Here is a 17,158-nt window from a genome sequence, read left to right on the forward strand (position 1 = left end):
CCATGTGCTTCCCTGGTGGCTGGTTTACTGGAAATCTAGAGCGGGCCCTGAGGTGAAGTGGCCAGGGTTCAAGACTCCTAACACCGCAAACAGGAACTCATCACAGTGATAGCAGATGTGGTTAGAGGTCAGAGATTTAAAGAAAACAGCAAAGCAATTGACATAATCTCTGAACTTATTTCCTGCTTTTTTGTGGCAACCAATTCAGAACAATTTCCCAGCATACTTTATAACAATTATGGTTTGAGTTTTGAGGAATCGAACTGGAGCCTTCTAGTGTGAAGAGTGAGAATAAACAGACAGCTGTGTTCTTGATTAATAAAGAAATAGTGTAAAAAGTATGTCCAAATATTTATCAAATTCAAGCTTCTGGATGTTTGCCAAAAACAAAACAACGAAAAACAAATATAACTATGATAGAATACTAGGTGCTATGAAAACAAAAACTCATTTGAGGTGGAATGTTTTTTATTTTATTTTTTTTTTACTTTTCTAGTTTACAAGTTTTGACTTTTAGATATCTGTTCTTATATTTAAAAAAAAATTCTTCATTGAGACCAATTTCTTTCCTTTATTAGAGGACCATTTGGGTGAAATTTTTTCTCTAAGAGCTAATGTGTCTTTCCTAATTACCTACATTTTTTTCTTTCAAAGGCTTTGTTCATGCCTTAACTATGGAGCAAACTGAATCATTTGCCAAAGAGTTATTGATGGTTAATTCCTCTTCTTGGTAACACTTATTGTTGGTGCTGCATACTGATACCTTATAGATAGAAGATCTATTTTCCACTCCCCCCCGAGTCCTCAATTTAGCACTTTTTTAAAAGATTTTATTTATTTGAGATAGCACAAGCAGGGGAGAGGAAGAAGCAGACTCCCTGCTGAGCAGGAGACCCATTGCAGGGCTCAGTCCCAGGATCCTGAGATCACAACCTGAGCAGAAGACAGATGCTTTAACCTACTGAGCCACCCAGGTGCCCAATTTAGCACTTGTTATATCATTATAATGAGGTTCCATATACTATAGGTAGAACAATAGCTAGTTCTTTCAATGTTTCCTATAGTTTCTGTGGCTCCTTTGCTGGCATGGGACAGGGGAGGTAACCCCATGGCTCTTTTTTATATTATAGTTAGGGACAAAATAGCAAATACTCCACCAGAAAGTGCCTCCTTGACTATCTTTCTTCCTCCTTTAAATCAAGGCAACCTCCCCCCAAACCCCCACTCTGCCAGCCTGCAGGAATCTGCTTGCTGGCTGCTGCTACTGCATAGTGGGAAGAGAAACATGGTTCTGATTTTAATAATCCTTCAAAAATTAATCTTGCACTGAAGAATCCATTTTACTCATTTTAATCAGAGTAGAATTGTGATAATTTATTATAGGCTTTTTGTGGGGAGAGCCACGGGTACGAAATGAAGAAATTGTTTAACTCTTTCATAGAACTGTATATATAATTTTAATTCTATTCAAATGAAAGGGAGCATACTGACAGCTCTTATACATACTCTCACTCCTTTATAGTGCATAGCTTGGGAGTCAGCGAGGAACTGCAAAATAAACTAGAAGATGTTGTGATTGACAGGAATCTATTAATTCTTGGAAAAATCCTGGGTGAAGGTATGTAGTATTTTTTAAATGCGTATTTATTATGTAAAATACCATCTTGTGACTTTAAGTTACAAGACAAACAGTTCTATTTTATAACTTATTAAAATGAAAAAGTAAATGTGTAAATACTGGTTTTTGAAACTCAGATTTGGCATATGAAAAGGGCCTCTACAGTGCCTTGCACATGCAATAGGCCCTTAAAAAATATTAATTCCCTTCCTTCATTGAAAAACATGCGATTTATTGGTTGGTTTCTTATATACTCTATCTCTAGTTCTTAAGTTTACTGTTTTGGGCCCTTTCCTAATTATTAAATAGGAACAAAAGTAAAGATACATATTTAATTTGTCAAACTGATGGTAGGATGAATGATAATAGTATTTCTACTTTATAAATGTCAATAACATGTTCCATGTTGCTCTGTAAGTGTCTTGGATTGGCTATAATTCCTAATAAAATGACAAGCTAAGCCGAGCATGAGCCAACCAAGCTTGTGACAAGCAGGAAGCTAGTGCATGGCTTGTGTTCCTGGTTTGCCAATGTGGGTGGCCCCAGCAGGCTCTGCCCCGCTGCCATGTATGGGTCACTCTCAGGCCACATAAAAACAGCAGCTGGGAACTGTAGCGTTTCTGTGGTGGGGGAAAATTCCGCACAATCTATATAGATGATGTCTTACTTTCCAGGAGAGTTTGGGTCTGTGATGGAAGGAAATCTAAAGGAGCAAGATGGGACCTCTCAGAAAGTGGCCGTGAAGACCATGAAGTGTGAGTTATCACTGATGAAATACCTTCCAGTGGATATGGGCAGTTGCTTCAGTGACCTTGTACTCTGTAAGGCCAATGCTGGGGTTCCTGTGTCATGATCTCAGTCACTGATGTGTCAGAGGGCCACATCCAGAACACTACGGTCACAGAGGGAAAGTGACCATCAGGAGCTCTTCATATATTCTTGTACTCAAGGCAGTTATATTTGTTATCTATACCACACCTTCCTCACTGTATCTTTCTCTCTCTCTCTCTCTCTCTCTCTGGACCCTCTCCCTCTTCCCCTCACTCTCATCTAGTAGAGCAAATGACTCCAAAGTAAAGCATGAATTTCTGAGACAGGGCCAACCTGGTGGCAGCCTCTGACCACCCCCCCCCCCCAGGGTTGGTTTGGCTGATCTGGCCAACTCGGTGGGATCACTTCCTCACTTGAGGATGATTGCATAGTCCCCAGGAAGCTGTGGGCTGCCTGGAAGGTATATTTCTCCAAGAGAGAAGACATATTGATGGGTCAAAGGCATGTGAAGAGCAGTGATCTCAAGCTGCCACCTCCAAGCAAGCTGAGAAGAGAGCCTGCAGCCAGGCCTTATAAGTCATCACCAAGAATCTGTTTTTATCCCATGAGCAGGAGAGCACCAGTAAGAGTCTAAAGCAAGTGAGGAATAAAAGCAGATCACATTCTAGAAAGTTCACTTTGGTGACAGTATGAAGGAGAATGAATTACAGTCTTGACAAAGACAGATGCTTGTTAGGGCACTCTGTGCATTTGTCTATCTAGATAAGGGACCTAGGCTCAGAGGTCAAATAGCTTAAAAGGCAGAAGGTTGTGGTGGACTTTTTTATCACCATGCATTGACCAGGCTGCAGTGATGGAACATGACAGCAATTGCCCTCATGCTCTTCCCTAGGAAGTACATTTCCAGGGCCTGGGGATGCAGAACTGTGTAAGCTTTATTCTTCAGGTGTCCAGCTGGGCACCCACAGAATAGACCGTGATTGTTTGGCATTTTACGTATCTTCACAATTCATATATAGAGAGATTATATGAGCTTCATTTGTTAATGTCTTTAACACTGCTTCCTCATTTACCCCCTGTATATATCCAATATTATTTCTGATTAAAGAGTAAAATTGGTTTCTTCCTAAAATTTAAATTCATTATTTCCTGGGCATTGAAACATAAATTAAATTACAAGGATGTAGTGAGACTTTTTAAACAGAACTGGAGGCTGAAATTTTAATTCAGTGACAAAAAGGAACCTTAATAACCAGCCAGTCACAGGGGCTGGTGCCTTCTGTTTTCCAAAGCTTTCTGTGTGTATATAATGGCCAATACTTATGTAATACTCCCTGTGTGCCAAAGGACATCATAGTCATTCCTACATTTCATCAGGAAAACAGGAAGAGGAAATCAGTGCGACTAGGAAGTAGATTCAAGTATTATTCCCTGGAAACCAAGACACCTGCAGTTAGTCACCGGAGCTGAAGCTGGTACAGAGCCAAGTCTGGGTGCTGAGCCACATCCAGCGTCGTTCCTGCCCCTTGCATTATTTTATTTGAATCTGGTCCACATAAAGTCTCCTTCCATTGTCCCCAATTACTGAGTGGAAGGTTTAGGGAACCTTGTAAGGGGGCTAGGCCTGAAATCTGTTTCCTCTCTGGCTTTGGCTATGCATTTCTTTGACTGAATTAGAATAACTTGCATATGAATTGCATCTGTGCTCATTATCAAAGATTGAAAGAGTTGTCTCTGGCCTCTGCATCCCTGGCTGGTGCACGTTTGCCTGGCATGTTGGTCACTTGGCGAGGGGTGGGGGAAGGAGTACAGAGGATGGGAGGAGTTTGCAGGCAGTTTCCACACACCTAGTTGTCTTAGCAAAAATAATAGGTGAGGACAAAGGTAGCAGGCCATTTTGCAGGTCAATATAATTGTTTTTTTTTTTCTTTTTCTTAAATTTGTTTTAATAGAAAGGTGAATGTATACAAAGCCCACAGAATGTATGGACACTGCTAGATGCACTCACCGTGATTTCAGTGAAAACTTACTAGGTTAAAGCAAATTCCCTAAGGCATGCCTGGCTTTATGTTTGTTTTTCTTTGTTTTTAATTGTAGGAAAATACATATAAAATGTACCATCCTAACCATTTTTAAGAGTACAGTCCAGTGGCATTAAGGACATTCACCTTGTTGTGCAACCATCACCACCATCCACCTCCAGAACTTTTTTCATCTTGGAAAACTGAAACTCCAGATGCATTCAACAACTTCCCATCTCCCCTGCCCCCGCTTGCCCCTGGCTACCACCATCCTCCTTTCTGTCTCTGTGAATTTAACTACCCTAAGTCCCTCAGAAAAGTGGAATCACACAGTACTTACCTCATGTGGTTTACGTCACTTAACATAATACAGGATTTTAGGTATCTCTCTCAAGTTGGCTTAATCCCCAAAATGGTATGGTGTGGAAGTTGGGAAAGTCTGTCCAGTTCACAAGGCATGATTGAGCAACCAGCCTTGCAAGATAGAGAAAAGCATGTGTTCTTTCCCTTTTTTGAGGCAAAAATAATTGCAACAGATCAGTTGCATTGGACTCTCAGGGTTGTTGTTTTTTTTTTTTTTTTTTTTAGCTATTATACTTTAATTTTTAGTGGAGTTTTAGGCTTATAGAAAAATTGGGCAGAAAATACAGAGCTCCACCCTTTCTCTTCACAGTCTTCACTATCTTTAAAGTCTTTCATCAGTGTGGTGGATTTTTATTTTAAAGATTTTATTTATTTATTCATGAGAGACAGAGAGAGGCAGTGATATAGGCAGAGGGAGAAGCAGGCTCCCTGCAGGGAGCCTGATGCGAGACTCAATCCCAGAACCCTGGGATCACGACCTGAGTCAAAGGGAGATGCTCAACCACTGAGCCACCCAGGTACCTCAGTGTGGTGGATTTTTTCCAAATGATGTACCTATGTGATACATTATTAACTGAAGTCTATAAGTTACATTTAACATTCACCGTGTACTGAACCTTCTATAGGTTTTGACAAGTACAGCATCCTATATGCACCATCACAGTATCATACAGAAGTTCCACTGCCCTAACATCTGTGTGCCACCTGTCCATTCCTCCCTGCCCACCTGTCTATTTCCTGTTGCTGTAGTTTTGCCTTTTCCTGATTTTACTTTTAGAGAACAAAATTGCTCTTACCTTTCCCTTTCACTGAGTAAATTATTGGTGCCTACCATTTTCCATCTTTTCTTTTAGTGGACAACTTTTCTCAGCGAGAGATTGAGGAGTTTCTCAGTGAGGCAGCGTGCATGAAAGACTTCAACCACCCAAATGTCATCCGACTCCTAGGTAACTTCAGAGAAGTCTGGGATTGGGGGGATAGCGGGGTCTGGCTAATCCACTCCGTACCAAAGGAAGAGTCTCTGGGGCAGATAAGGTTATACTCTGTATAACCCACAGGAATTGATAATACTGAGTTTTTTACCCCAAAGACTTACTACAGTTATATTTTCTGAGGCTGACGGTAGAAATAGGCTTGCATTATCTGGACACTCCAAGGGCTCAAGAACACTTAGCGTCCACAGAATTCTAGGTGACTATGGGGTAAAACAGGGCCCCCATGTTACTCCCAAGCCAAGACAAAAGCTTATGCTAAATTATGTTACAATTTTTATTATCCATGAATCAAATACCAGTGCGATAAAGCTGTCAAAGTAGACAAATTCCATAGATCATCTCTGAGAAACAATTTATTAATATATTTTCAAGTATCGATTTCCTAGGACCTATACTGCTGGTTTCATGGGACATGGTTTAATAGAATTTCGTTTTGTGGCCCTGTAGCTATCAGATTGCTGTGTGAGTGCCACTATGCCAAGATAGAAGAGCAACCTAAAAATTCTAAATTCTTTGGGGAACTTTCAAAGTTTTATTATGGTCAAAGCTGCAGGGAGATGTGAAAAATAATGCTTGGATACAATATCATTTCAAGGAAACCACTGTTACTTCTATGTAGGTATTGATTTTTGCAGACTCTGAGAACCATCATGCTTTGCGATTAATGGGCCGTGATGTGCAAGAGCTTTGCAAGCCTGACATTAGGTGACAGGCCCTCGTACTAGGTTTCCATGATAAATGGTGTTTCCCGTGTATAACTTAAAATTTAGAGGCATAAAAAAAAAAAATTAGAGATGTGAATTTTACCTATCCCACAGAACTAGTTTGCCCTTGAATTTTATTGTAGTCACTACCCCTCACTTAGGCTCAGTGTAACAAAAGATGGCCACATTTGTTACAGATTAATGTTTGAGAACTCTCATGCAAAGATTGGCACTAATCTGAAAGAAAAAAAATATCAAGAAGTGGACCAAGCATGTGTTCCATATTCTAATACTCAGTTTGTGTGAGTTACGGATATTTCTTTTCTTTCTCTCCTTATTATTTTTTTTTTAAGTAGACTCCGTGCCCAGCATGGAGCCTAAGACAGGACTTGAACTCATGACCCTGAGATCAAGACCTGAGCCAAGATCAAGAGTCAAACTTATAACCAACTGAGCCACCCAGGCGCCCCATGTTTATTTATTTTTTTAACTATTACCTCAAGAGCACATGGTTTCAATTTGGCCAGTGCTCCTGCAGCGCTTTTCTGGTTACTGGTAACAAGGGCTCTTTGTAACTTTCTCTGGTTTTAATTTCAGGTGTGTGTATAGAAATGAGCTCTCAAGGCATCCCAAAGCCCATGGTGATTTTACCCTTCATGAAGTATGGGGATCTGCATACCTACTTACTCTATTCCCGACTAGACTCAGGACCCAAGGTAATTACCCCGTCGTATTGCCTCTGAACTGGGCCTTGGGCTGCCGTGACAGGGCCTGGGAAATATCAGCCTCTAACCTTGAAAATAAAGTAGGGAGGGAGAGGATGTGGCCTTTGTTCAATGTTCATTGTGCACCCTGGGGATTGAAATGTGGTATCTGTCCTCACAGCAGGCCCTTCTCATAGGGAGGAAGAAGCTGGCTGGGCAGCTGGGTGCACAATCTCATGGCTCAAGCCTCATGGCAATGAGGGCAGGGGACAGGGCCCACATGCAGAGTGGCCTCTTTCTTTTGAAGTCTCCTCTTTCCAGCTCGTTCACTCTGAAATCACTAGAAGCAGGATCCGTTTCATTCCCAGAGGGTAGTTGCACTGAGCTGTTTTTCTGGACACTGAGCATGAATGTATTCCATCCACCTTTCCATTTATCAAGAGCCCTTCTGTCCTCAGGATCAGAAAGCATGTGAATTAGGGGGCCGACATGCTTTCTTTCAACAGTGCCCCTAAGAAGGGTGGTGGCCCCACAGGGCAAACGCTGCCTGAGTCCTACAGCACAGGGAAACCCAACAGAAGCAGGAGCTTAGGCTAAAGCACCATGCCCACTGACATTTGGCCACAGGTCCCACCCAGGTGACCGACCAGGGGCCACAAGAATGGTGACAATGGGACTTAAGGGAGCAAGTCCTTATCCCAAGAGACAGGCAAATTTGCAGGAACAGCCATATATTATATTTGGCAAGGCACTTGAAAACGAAAACAAAAGCTTGAGACCAAATTTAGGGTAAACCTATTCTGGAACCTTCTTTCCTATGTCCTGCTGACCCTGTGCATTATGGATGTGGAAGGTTATGTTTTTGCTTTCCTTTCCTTTTTCTTCTATTTGTTTGGTTCTTCCAAGGAAGACATAAGTGATCTTTCTTTTTTCAGTTCCCCTTGGTCTCGTGCTCAGATTTTTGTTCTCTTCCTCATGACTTCTTTTAAGTCTTCCACCCACACAGTTACTAACTAGAGTTAGGAAATGGTAGCCACATCTCAGAGCTATTATAAAATCACTGAGGTGGAGGGCCTAATCCAAAGTGGGGACTCAACATGGCTGAATGTGTTTCTTCCCTTTTTCCACCCAAAAGAAAGATGATAATATTGTAAGAAGTCTGGAAAAGAAAAAAAAAATCCCACAATATCCAACATCTTAGCACAATCATTGGCATCTTCAGACATTTACATTCCAACTGTTCATTCCATGCCTATGTGTTTCACAGGCTGATGCCCAGCAGGTATGCATCTACCTACAGGCCATCCTCAGTGCTAGGATTTCTCAAGCATCTAATGGACACCAGCCTGTATTTTGCATACAGTAGTGCAGTAATGGCACAACAACCAGAGAAAGTACTTACTGATAGAGTCTCAGGTGAGGAAACCGAGGCACAGATCAGGCAATGGTGGAAGCAGGACTGGCCCCCACGCTGCAGAGCCATTGCCTTCAGTGCTTCTCTGATGGCCCCATCCCATGTGCACCCCTCCCCAGCAGGGCAGCCTCCAGACAGTTGTCTGTGAATGGCTGCACGGCATGGCATCCTCTTGAATGGATTTTGTTTCACGTTGGTGGGCAATTTCACTCTCATTTAATTCTCTGGTATGTGGTATGATTTTTCCAATAATTTTTGGAGGGATGGGAATTTCATGTTGCAGAGGAGTGGATTCTATAGTAAAACATAAAAATGTGCAGGGCTGTTTGATGGCCAACAATCATCTGTTTTTACTTGTTCAACTCTCCTTCCTCATTTGAACCCCTTCATAAATAGAGGAGCTTCTTAATTGGGACTTTTTTCTTGAATCACTGTGGAAGAGGTAGAGGCCATTTATAATCTTTATAAAAATCTTTTTTAGGGATCCCTGGGTGGCGCAGCGGTTTGGCGCCTGCCTTTGGCCCAGGGCGCGATCCTGGGGACCCAGGATCGAATCCCACATCGGGCTCCTGGTACATGGAGCCTGCTTCTCCCTCTGCCTATGTCTCTGCCTCTCTCTCTCTCTGTGACTATCATAAATAAATAATAAAAAAATATATATATAAAAAAAAATAAAAATCTTTTTTAAATTATCATACAATATTATTGACTCCTTTTCCCTTTATGATGTACTGTTCTATGAATGTTAACACATCATCACAGTCAGGATACAGAACAGTTTCATTACCCCAAAACACCTCCTCCTGCTACCCCTTTGTAGTCATGCCTTGTCCCCATGGCTAACTCCAGGTGACCACTGACCTGTTCTCCATTACTATAATTTTGTGTTTTTAAGAATGTTATATGAATGGATTCATATAGCTTGTGACTTTTTGGCTCCCTTTACTAAGCATTATGCCTTTGAGATCCATTTAAGTTGTTGTCTGTATCAATAGTTCATTCCTTGTTTGATTGCTATGTATCTTCTATTGTGTGGAGGTGTACCAGTTTCCTTATCCATTCATCTGTTGAGGGACACAAGGGTTGTTTCCAGTTTTTGGCAAGGATGAATGAAGCTGTTATAAAAAATCATGTACAGGTTTTTGAGTGAACATAACTTATTTTTCTAGTGTAAAAACCAAGAAGTGGGATACTAGGTCATTTGGAAAGTGTATGTTTAATTTTATAAGACACTTCTAAACTATCTTCCAGAGTGGCTATACTACTGTACATTCCCACCAGCAGTGTATGAGAGATTCATTTGCTCTGCATTCTTGTTAGCACTTGATATAATCAGTAGTTTTTTTGGTTTGGTTTGATTTGGTTATTAGCTGCTGTGATTGGTGGGTAGTGATACCTCATCATGGCTTTTATTTATGTTTCTCTAATGATTAATGATGTGAAGCAATTTGTTTTGTGTTTATTTGCCATCTTTATATCCTCCTTGGTGAGTGTCTATTAAAGTCTTTTTTTATTTCAGTTATAGGGGCAGCCTGGGTGGCTCAGCGGTTTAGCACCGCCTTCAGCCCAGGGCCTGATCCTGGAGACCTGGGATCGAGTCCCACATCGGGTTCCCTGCATGGAGCCTGCTTCTGCCTGTGTCTGTGTCTCTGCCTCTTTCTCTCTCTCCATCTCAAAAAAAAAAAAAAAAAAAAAAAAAGTATTTCAGTTATAATACCTCTGTCAGATATGCAATTTGCAAAGATTTTTCTCCTAGTTCATAGCTTGTTTTGTGTTTTCTTTCTTTCTCTCTCTCTTTCTTTCTTTCTTTTTTTTTTTTTTTTTTTTGGTCTTTGTACTCTCATAACATGAGTAAAAATACTTAACTTTTGCTAAATGCAGTTCATCAGTTTTTTCTTTCATGGATCATGTTTTCACGGCCATGTCTAAGAACTCTTTGTCTAAACCCAGACAAAAAAATTTTCTCCTATGTTATCTTCTAAAAATTTTGTGATTTCACATGTTACATGTAAATCTGTGATACATTTTGAATGAATTTTTATATAAGGTGTGAAATTTAGTTTAAGGTTTGCTTTTTTTTGCATCTGAATGACCAATATAATTTGTGAAAAGACTGTCATTAATCCACTGAATTACTTTCGCATCTTTGTCAGAAGTGAATTGCCTATGTAAGTGTGAGTCTGTTTCTGAGTTCTCTGTTCTGTTATACTGTGTGCCCATTCGTTGCCCCACCACCTTGTCTTGATTACTATAGCTTCATTGGAGCATATGAGTTGGGTTTTTATATTACATGCAAAAGAAGCCACCCAAAAGGTGACCCCAACTTATCTTTCCTGCTTATCACCCCATTCTCTCTGCCACTTTGCTTTTGCATGAGACAACCTCCTTTTCCTTTTTTTTTTTTTTTCAGCCTCCTTTTCCTAAAACACATGTGTGCTCTCAGATCACTAGGTCTTTGCTCATTCTGATTTTGGCTGTGTGCTTCTTTTAATTTGCCGTATTATCCCTACCCCTCTTTTGAGGACAGCCACAATGACAGCGTAGAATATTTTTTAAATTTTTCCAGGGGCGCCTGGGTGGTTCAGTTGGTTAAGCAGCCAATTCTTGGCTTCAGTTCAGGTCATGATCTCATGGTTGTGAGATAGAGCCCCACATCCATCTCTGCACTCAGCACAGAGTCTGCTTCAGATCCTTTCTCCCTCTGTCTCTCCCTCCAGCTCACATTCTTGCTCTCTCAAATAAATAAAATCTTTAAAAACATTTTTTCCATGAGAATTAATTTCTTTGCTGAGGTTCTGGAGCAGGTTACTCTTACCTCTCTGCTTGATGCATATGTTATTACAGCCTGCTTCCCTTTGGTGTGTCCACCCCGTGAGAACCGGGGTCCTGTCCTGTCATCTTCCTGTCTGCCCTGCACACCTCCAGAAGTGCTATTCCCATGGAAGATGGAGTGGTACCCCGGGCCCAGCATTCAGGCCCTGTTGGGGAAGCACACTTACATAACTGAGACATAGTCTCAGGCCATGCTAGCAGGAAGCAGGAGGATCTCACTTCCTACCAGCAGAGGTAGGAAAGGCCAGAGGTAGGAAAGGCCAGAGGTAGGAAAGTTGTGCCCTCAAGAGAATCATTACATGTCCACAACTGTTCCACCATTGTGCTTTTTCAGCTACAGCTGCCCCTTCACATGTCCTGACAGTGGCACCTCCTCCAGGCATGACATCCTCACCCACCAGCCTCCAGAGCCAAAAAGAGACAAGCCTGTCTTCTCTCTTTCCTCTTCTCTCTCTTTCTCTTTTTCTGGAACAGTAATTCCTTTTTTTTCATAGCATCTTTACTGAGATGTAATTCAAACACCATACAGTTCTGCTGTTTAAAGTGTACAACTCAGTGGTTTACTATGCTCAGAGTTTTGCACCCATCACCACAGTAAATTATATTTTCATCACCTAACAAAAAGTCCCATACCCTCTAGCAATCACTTCCCAATCTCTCCTCCCTGCCTTGTTCCCAACTATAAGCAACCTGCTTTCTTTTTTTTTTAATTTAATTTTTTGGTATTTTTTTATTTTTATTTAAATTCAATTGATTACCATATAGTGTATTATTAGTTTCAGAGGTAAAGTTCAGTGATTCATTAGTTGCATAAAACATCCAACACTCATCACTTCATGTGCCCTCCTTAATGCCCATCACCCAGTTATCCCATCCCCCCAAACCCCTCCCCTCCAGCAACCCTCAGTTTAAGCAACATGCTTTCTATTTCTCTAGTTACCTATTTGGGATATTTCAGATCAATGGGATCATAATTTGTGGTCTTTTGTATCTGGCTTCTCACTGAGCGTGTTTCGAGGTTCATCCACTTTGTAGCTTCTACCAATACTTCATTCCTTTTTTATTTTTTTTTAAAGATTTTATTTATTTATTCATCACACACAGAGAGAGAGAGAGGCAGAGACACAGGCAGAGGGAGAAGCAGACTCCATGCAGGGAGCCTGAAGTGGGATTCGATCCCGGGTCTCCAGGATCGCGCCCTGGGCCAAAGGCAGGCACTAAACTGCTGCGCCACCCAGGGATCCCTTCATTCCTTTTTAAAACCAAATAATACTCCATTGTATAGATATATTATATTACATTTATCTATTGCTCTGTTGATGGAATTTCAGGTTGTTTCCACTTTTTGGCTTTTATGAATAATTCTAAGAATTTTATACTTGAGCTCTTACATTAGGTCTTTGATCCATTTTGAGTTAATTTTGTATATGATCTCAGGTTGGGGTCCAGTTTCTTTTTTTTTTTTAAGATTTTATTTATTTATTCATAGAGACACAGAAAGAGAGAGAGAGGCAGAGACACAGGCAGAGGGAGAAGCAGTCTCCACGCAGGGAGCCTGACACGGAACTCGATCCCGGGACTCCAGGATCACACCCCGGGCTGCAAGCGGCGCTAAACCGCTAAGCCACCAGGGTTGCCCTGGGGTCCAGTTTCATTCTCTTGCATATCCCACTCACCTGTCGCATTCTTTCCCCCACTGGATGATCTTGGCACTCTGTTCAAAGACATTTGACCATATATTTATGGGTTTATTTCTAGACTCTTAATTCTGTTTCATTGATGTGTGTGTTAGTATCCTCATGCTAGTACCGTATTACCTTGTTTATAGTTGCTTTCTAGTAAATTTTGAAATTAGTAAATGTGAGGCTTCCAACTTTAGTCATCTTATTCAGGCTTGCTCTGGATATTCTAAGTTCTTGAGTTTTCATATGAATTTTAGGATCAGCTTGTCAATTTTCTACAAAGAAGCCAGCTGGGATCCTGATAGGGCTTATGTTAAATTTGTAGATCAATGTGAGGAATTTTGCTATCATAACAATATTACGTCTTCTGATCCATGAACACAGGATGTCTTTCCATTTATTTAGATCTACTTTAATTTCAGTGTTTCATAATTGTCAGAGTATCAGTTTTGCACTTCTCCTGTTAATTTATTCCTAAGTGTTTTATTTTTAATTCTTTCTATATGAAATTATTTCCTTAATTTTATTTTTGGATTGAACATTGCTAGTGTATAGAAATACAATTAATCTTTGTATCTCAATCTTGTATCCTGTAACCTTGTTGAATTCATTTCTTAGTTCTTACCACATAGTTATCTTTTAAATTACTTTTGGTCACAGTCTGCAAGAATAACATAAATGTTCTAGGAAAAAATAACACAAATGAATAGTACCTAAAATGCACTACACCTTCACAATGTCAGCAGAATTTTATATTCTTTAGGACCCAAATCCTTTCCTGGAAACTATCACCTAGAAAATTAAATGCCTCAAATATACAGAACAGAGGCATAAGAATTTCCTGCATGATTTATTTACATTTTTTTGTTTACTTGTCTTTTAACAACTCCAGTATGTAAAGGTAAAGGATAATTAAAGTGTTTTGTTATACAGACAGTATCTAATGAACACATATCTTAGCTGGGAAATACAGATCATGAAAAATTCAGTGTCTTCATGAATACCACTTTGGAAAAGTCATGTTCCATAAAGAATAAGCCATGACAAATCTAATGCCTTGGGGAAAATTTGTCATGGATGCACTCACTCATGACTGACAGAAACTTGTGGTAAACCCTTTTCCTCAGGGCCCTTCCCTTCTTGTGCTAAAATGTTTAGTTACAACACAGAGTTCTTCATCAGTCATCAGCCTCATCTTCAATTCCACGAGGGCAGGTTCTCTAACATAGCCATCTGGTCTGATTTTTACAGCATAGGCTGTTGACCCTTACAGGAGGGCTCTAGAGAAACAAAAATGAACATTCCTGAATACTTCCTTGTGGTCCTTTGGTCCTGTGATAAGGGGCAAGACTGTCCTAATTTCTGTCTGAAAGAAAAGTATCTTTGCAAGCATTTTCAAAGTAAGATTATTGCATATGCATGCATACTTGGAGTGGGCTGAGTGGGCTTTCTGCCCTCCCCACTGAAGGCAGACCACTCCTCTTTTCCCCTCTTTGCCTGGCACAGGTGCTCTGTCCTGCTGCCACTCTGAAGGACACAGAGGATGCCATTTGACCTCATAACTTGGAAAAAAGAATGTTTATTCACCATCAATATTTTTAAAGACAGGGAGGATATGAAATTTGCCAAGAAGTTTTATGTCTTTTTTTTATTCCTTTTCTAAAAATTTATTTGTGAGATGAGTGATATGGAAATGAAAAGTTTGTTTCCTTATTTTAGGGCCCAACTTTTAAGAAATACAAATACACAGATACAAAAAGAAAAAAACAAAAACCCCAGAACAAAACAAAAGCACTGTTTCTCCCCTCAGATGGAAATAACTCTCCAAGTTTAACTTCTAAAAAATATTTTGTCTTCTTGTTTCTCCTTCCCCTCCCCAGCATATTCCTGTGCAGATACTACTGAAGTTCATGGTGGACATTGCCCAGGGAATGGAGTATCTGAGCAACAGGAATTTTCTTCATCGAGATTTAGCTGCTCGAAATTGCATGTGAGTCCTGGCCCAACCTAGGAGGGGTTAAGACCTCATTGTGTTAAATATCTGGGGGCCAGGTAGGAATGGGGGGTGGCCTGTTGCTGTCAGAATATGCAGGAGAGGCAGGTTTGTGAGGGGAGCATGTGACTGGCTCTGAAGATGGGGTTTCTATGGCTCTGTTGTATGACTGGGTCTTTTCACAACTTATGCCTCCACGAGCCTGGTTGCTTCCAAAACTTCCCCCTATGATTCTTTTTTAATTTTCACTCTCTCAGCTTAGAGAGCTGGGTATGACCTTTGTGATCCTTCCCCTTTGCCATCGGCTAACTTTGGACCAGAGTTATATGAAAGTCAGCTAATCATGGAGACAGTAAGGAAAATCATAAAGGTTTTGTCTGTCTGGCTTCATGATCCTGCCTTAGTCAGCTAATCATGGAGATAGTAAGGAAAATCATAAAGGTTTTGTCTGTCTGGCTTCATGATCCTGCTGTGCAGTTTCATACTGCACGGAGATGCCTGGGTGGCTCAGTCAGTATCTTGGGTCATGATCCCGGGATCCTAGGATTGAGCCCCGCATCGGGTTCCCTGTTCGGTGTAGAGCCTGCTTTTCCCTCTGCCTCTGCCACTGCCCCTGCTTGTATTCTCTCTCTTGCTGACCCTCTCTCTTAAATAAATAAAGAAAGAAAGAAAATGAAAGAAAGAAAGAAAGAAAGAAAGAAAGAAAGAAAGAAAGAAAGAAAGGAGAAAAGAAAAAAAGAAAAGAAAAACTGCACAGAAGCTTTCCTTTTGTAGCAGAGAAACAAGGACTTCTACAAAAACTCTGAACTCAAGCCCCACCCCCCACCTCCCCCCGCTCCAGCAGGACCATTATCAGCAATACATCTTTTTTTTTTTTTAATTTTATTTATTTATGATAGTCACAGAGAGAGAGAGAGAGGAAGAGACACAGGCAGAGGGAGAAGCAGGCTCCATGCACCGGGAGCCCGATGTGGGATTCGATCCTGGGTCTCCAGGATCGCGCCCTGGGCCAAAGGCAGGCGCCAAACCTCTGCGCCACCCAGGGATCCCAGCAATACATCTTTAAAAACAATAACTAGTTCTTGATTTTAAGTTTATTATTTGCAAGAAGAGAGAGTGTTCCTTAAATGTATTGCTGTTACTCATTTTTCTTGGTTGGATATGTGACCATAGGGCTGCCCCCCAACTCCTTGCCTAGCTCTCCACAGGCCTCCTACCACTTGTACCTCGTTTTTAAAAACACTGAGGGAGAATCATGAAAACCTCCCTTTGCACTTAATATTTCCTTCATGTTTTTCCCATCAGGTAGGGTGACCAACCATCAACTCTGCCTGGAACTGAGGGATTTCCCAAGAGGGAAGACTTTTAAGTTTTATTTTATTTTTTTTAAAGATTTTATTTATTTATTCACGACAGACACAGAGAGAAAGAGTCAGAGACACAGGCAGAGGGAGAAGCAGGCTCCATGCAGGGAGCTGGACGTGGTACCGGATCCCAGGTCTCTAGGATCACATCCTGGGCTGAAGGCGACGCTAAACCGCTGGGCCACCGGGGCTGCCCGAATTTTCAGTTTTAAAAGCCAGGGTCAGCCAGACAGGAACAAAGCAGTCATCCCACCTCCAGACCACTCATTTCTCCTCCTTTCTCCTTCTTCTTGTCTTGATACCTGCTTTAACAGCTTGGGCTATAATTACAATTGTATCCCTTTCATTTTCCAGTTCATTCCTCAAGCACCACCTGGCTATCTTAAAAGGAAGTTCAGGGTCCCCCTCTTGTGGCTTATATTTCTCCACCTCCCCTAAACTGGCAGGAGCCAGTGCTACTTCCAGACACCAGGCAGGAAGGCCACTGGGTGGTAGATGAGTCCACCAGCGGGCCCTAGATTTGGGCCACTGCTCTTCTCCTCCTTTGCAGCATCTGTTCCCTCCAGGAGGCTCCACTCTCTTTGCAAAGGTGCCCTTGCTGATCTAGGTCCCCACACAGACCACAGAGTGCAAGGTTATAATGCTCTGTCACTTGATCTGCCTTTGGTCCCAAAGCAGAACCCTCACAGGCTGATGG

General features: G+C 41.3%; 1 protein-coding gene across 1 annotated transcript in view; it reads left to right on the top strand.

Moving 5' to 3' along the window:
- Positions 1-17,158, top strand: part of MERTK (MER proto-oncogene, tyrosine kinase) — a 114,666-nt gene that overhangs the window by 89,660 nt on the left and 7,848 nt on the right. The window contains exons 12-16 of the mRNA XM_055327181.1: positions 1,523-1,618; positions 2,293-2,373; positions 5,628-5,720; positions 7,070-7,188; positions 14,985-15,094. Coding sequence (XP_055183156.1) covers positions 1,523-1,618; positions 2,293-2,373; positions 5,628-5,720; positions 7,070-7,188; positions 14,985-15,094 — 499 coding nt within the window. The remainder of the gene's footprint in view (positions 1-1,522; positions 1,619-2,292; positions 2,374-5,627; positions 5,721-7,069; positions 7,189-14,984; positions 15,095-17,158) is intronic.

This window comes from Nyctereutes procyonoides, unplaced genomic scaffold (assembly GCF_905146905.1).
Source record: "Nyctereutes procyonoides isolate TBG_1078 unplaced genomic scaffold, NYPRO_anot_genome, whole genome shotgun sequence".
NCBI classification, from domain to species: Eukaryota; Metazoa; Chordata; class Mammalia; order Carnivora; family Canidae; genus Nyctereutes; species Nyctereutes procyonoides.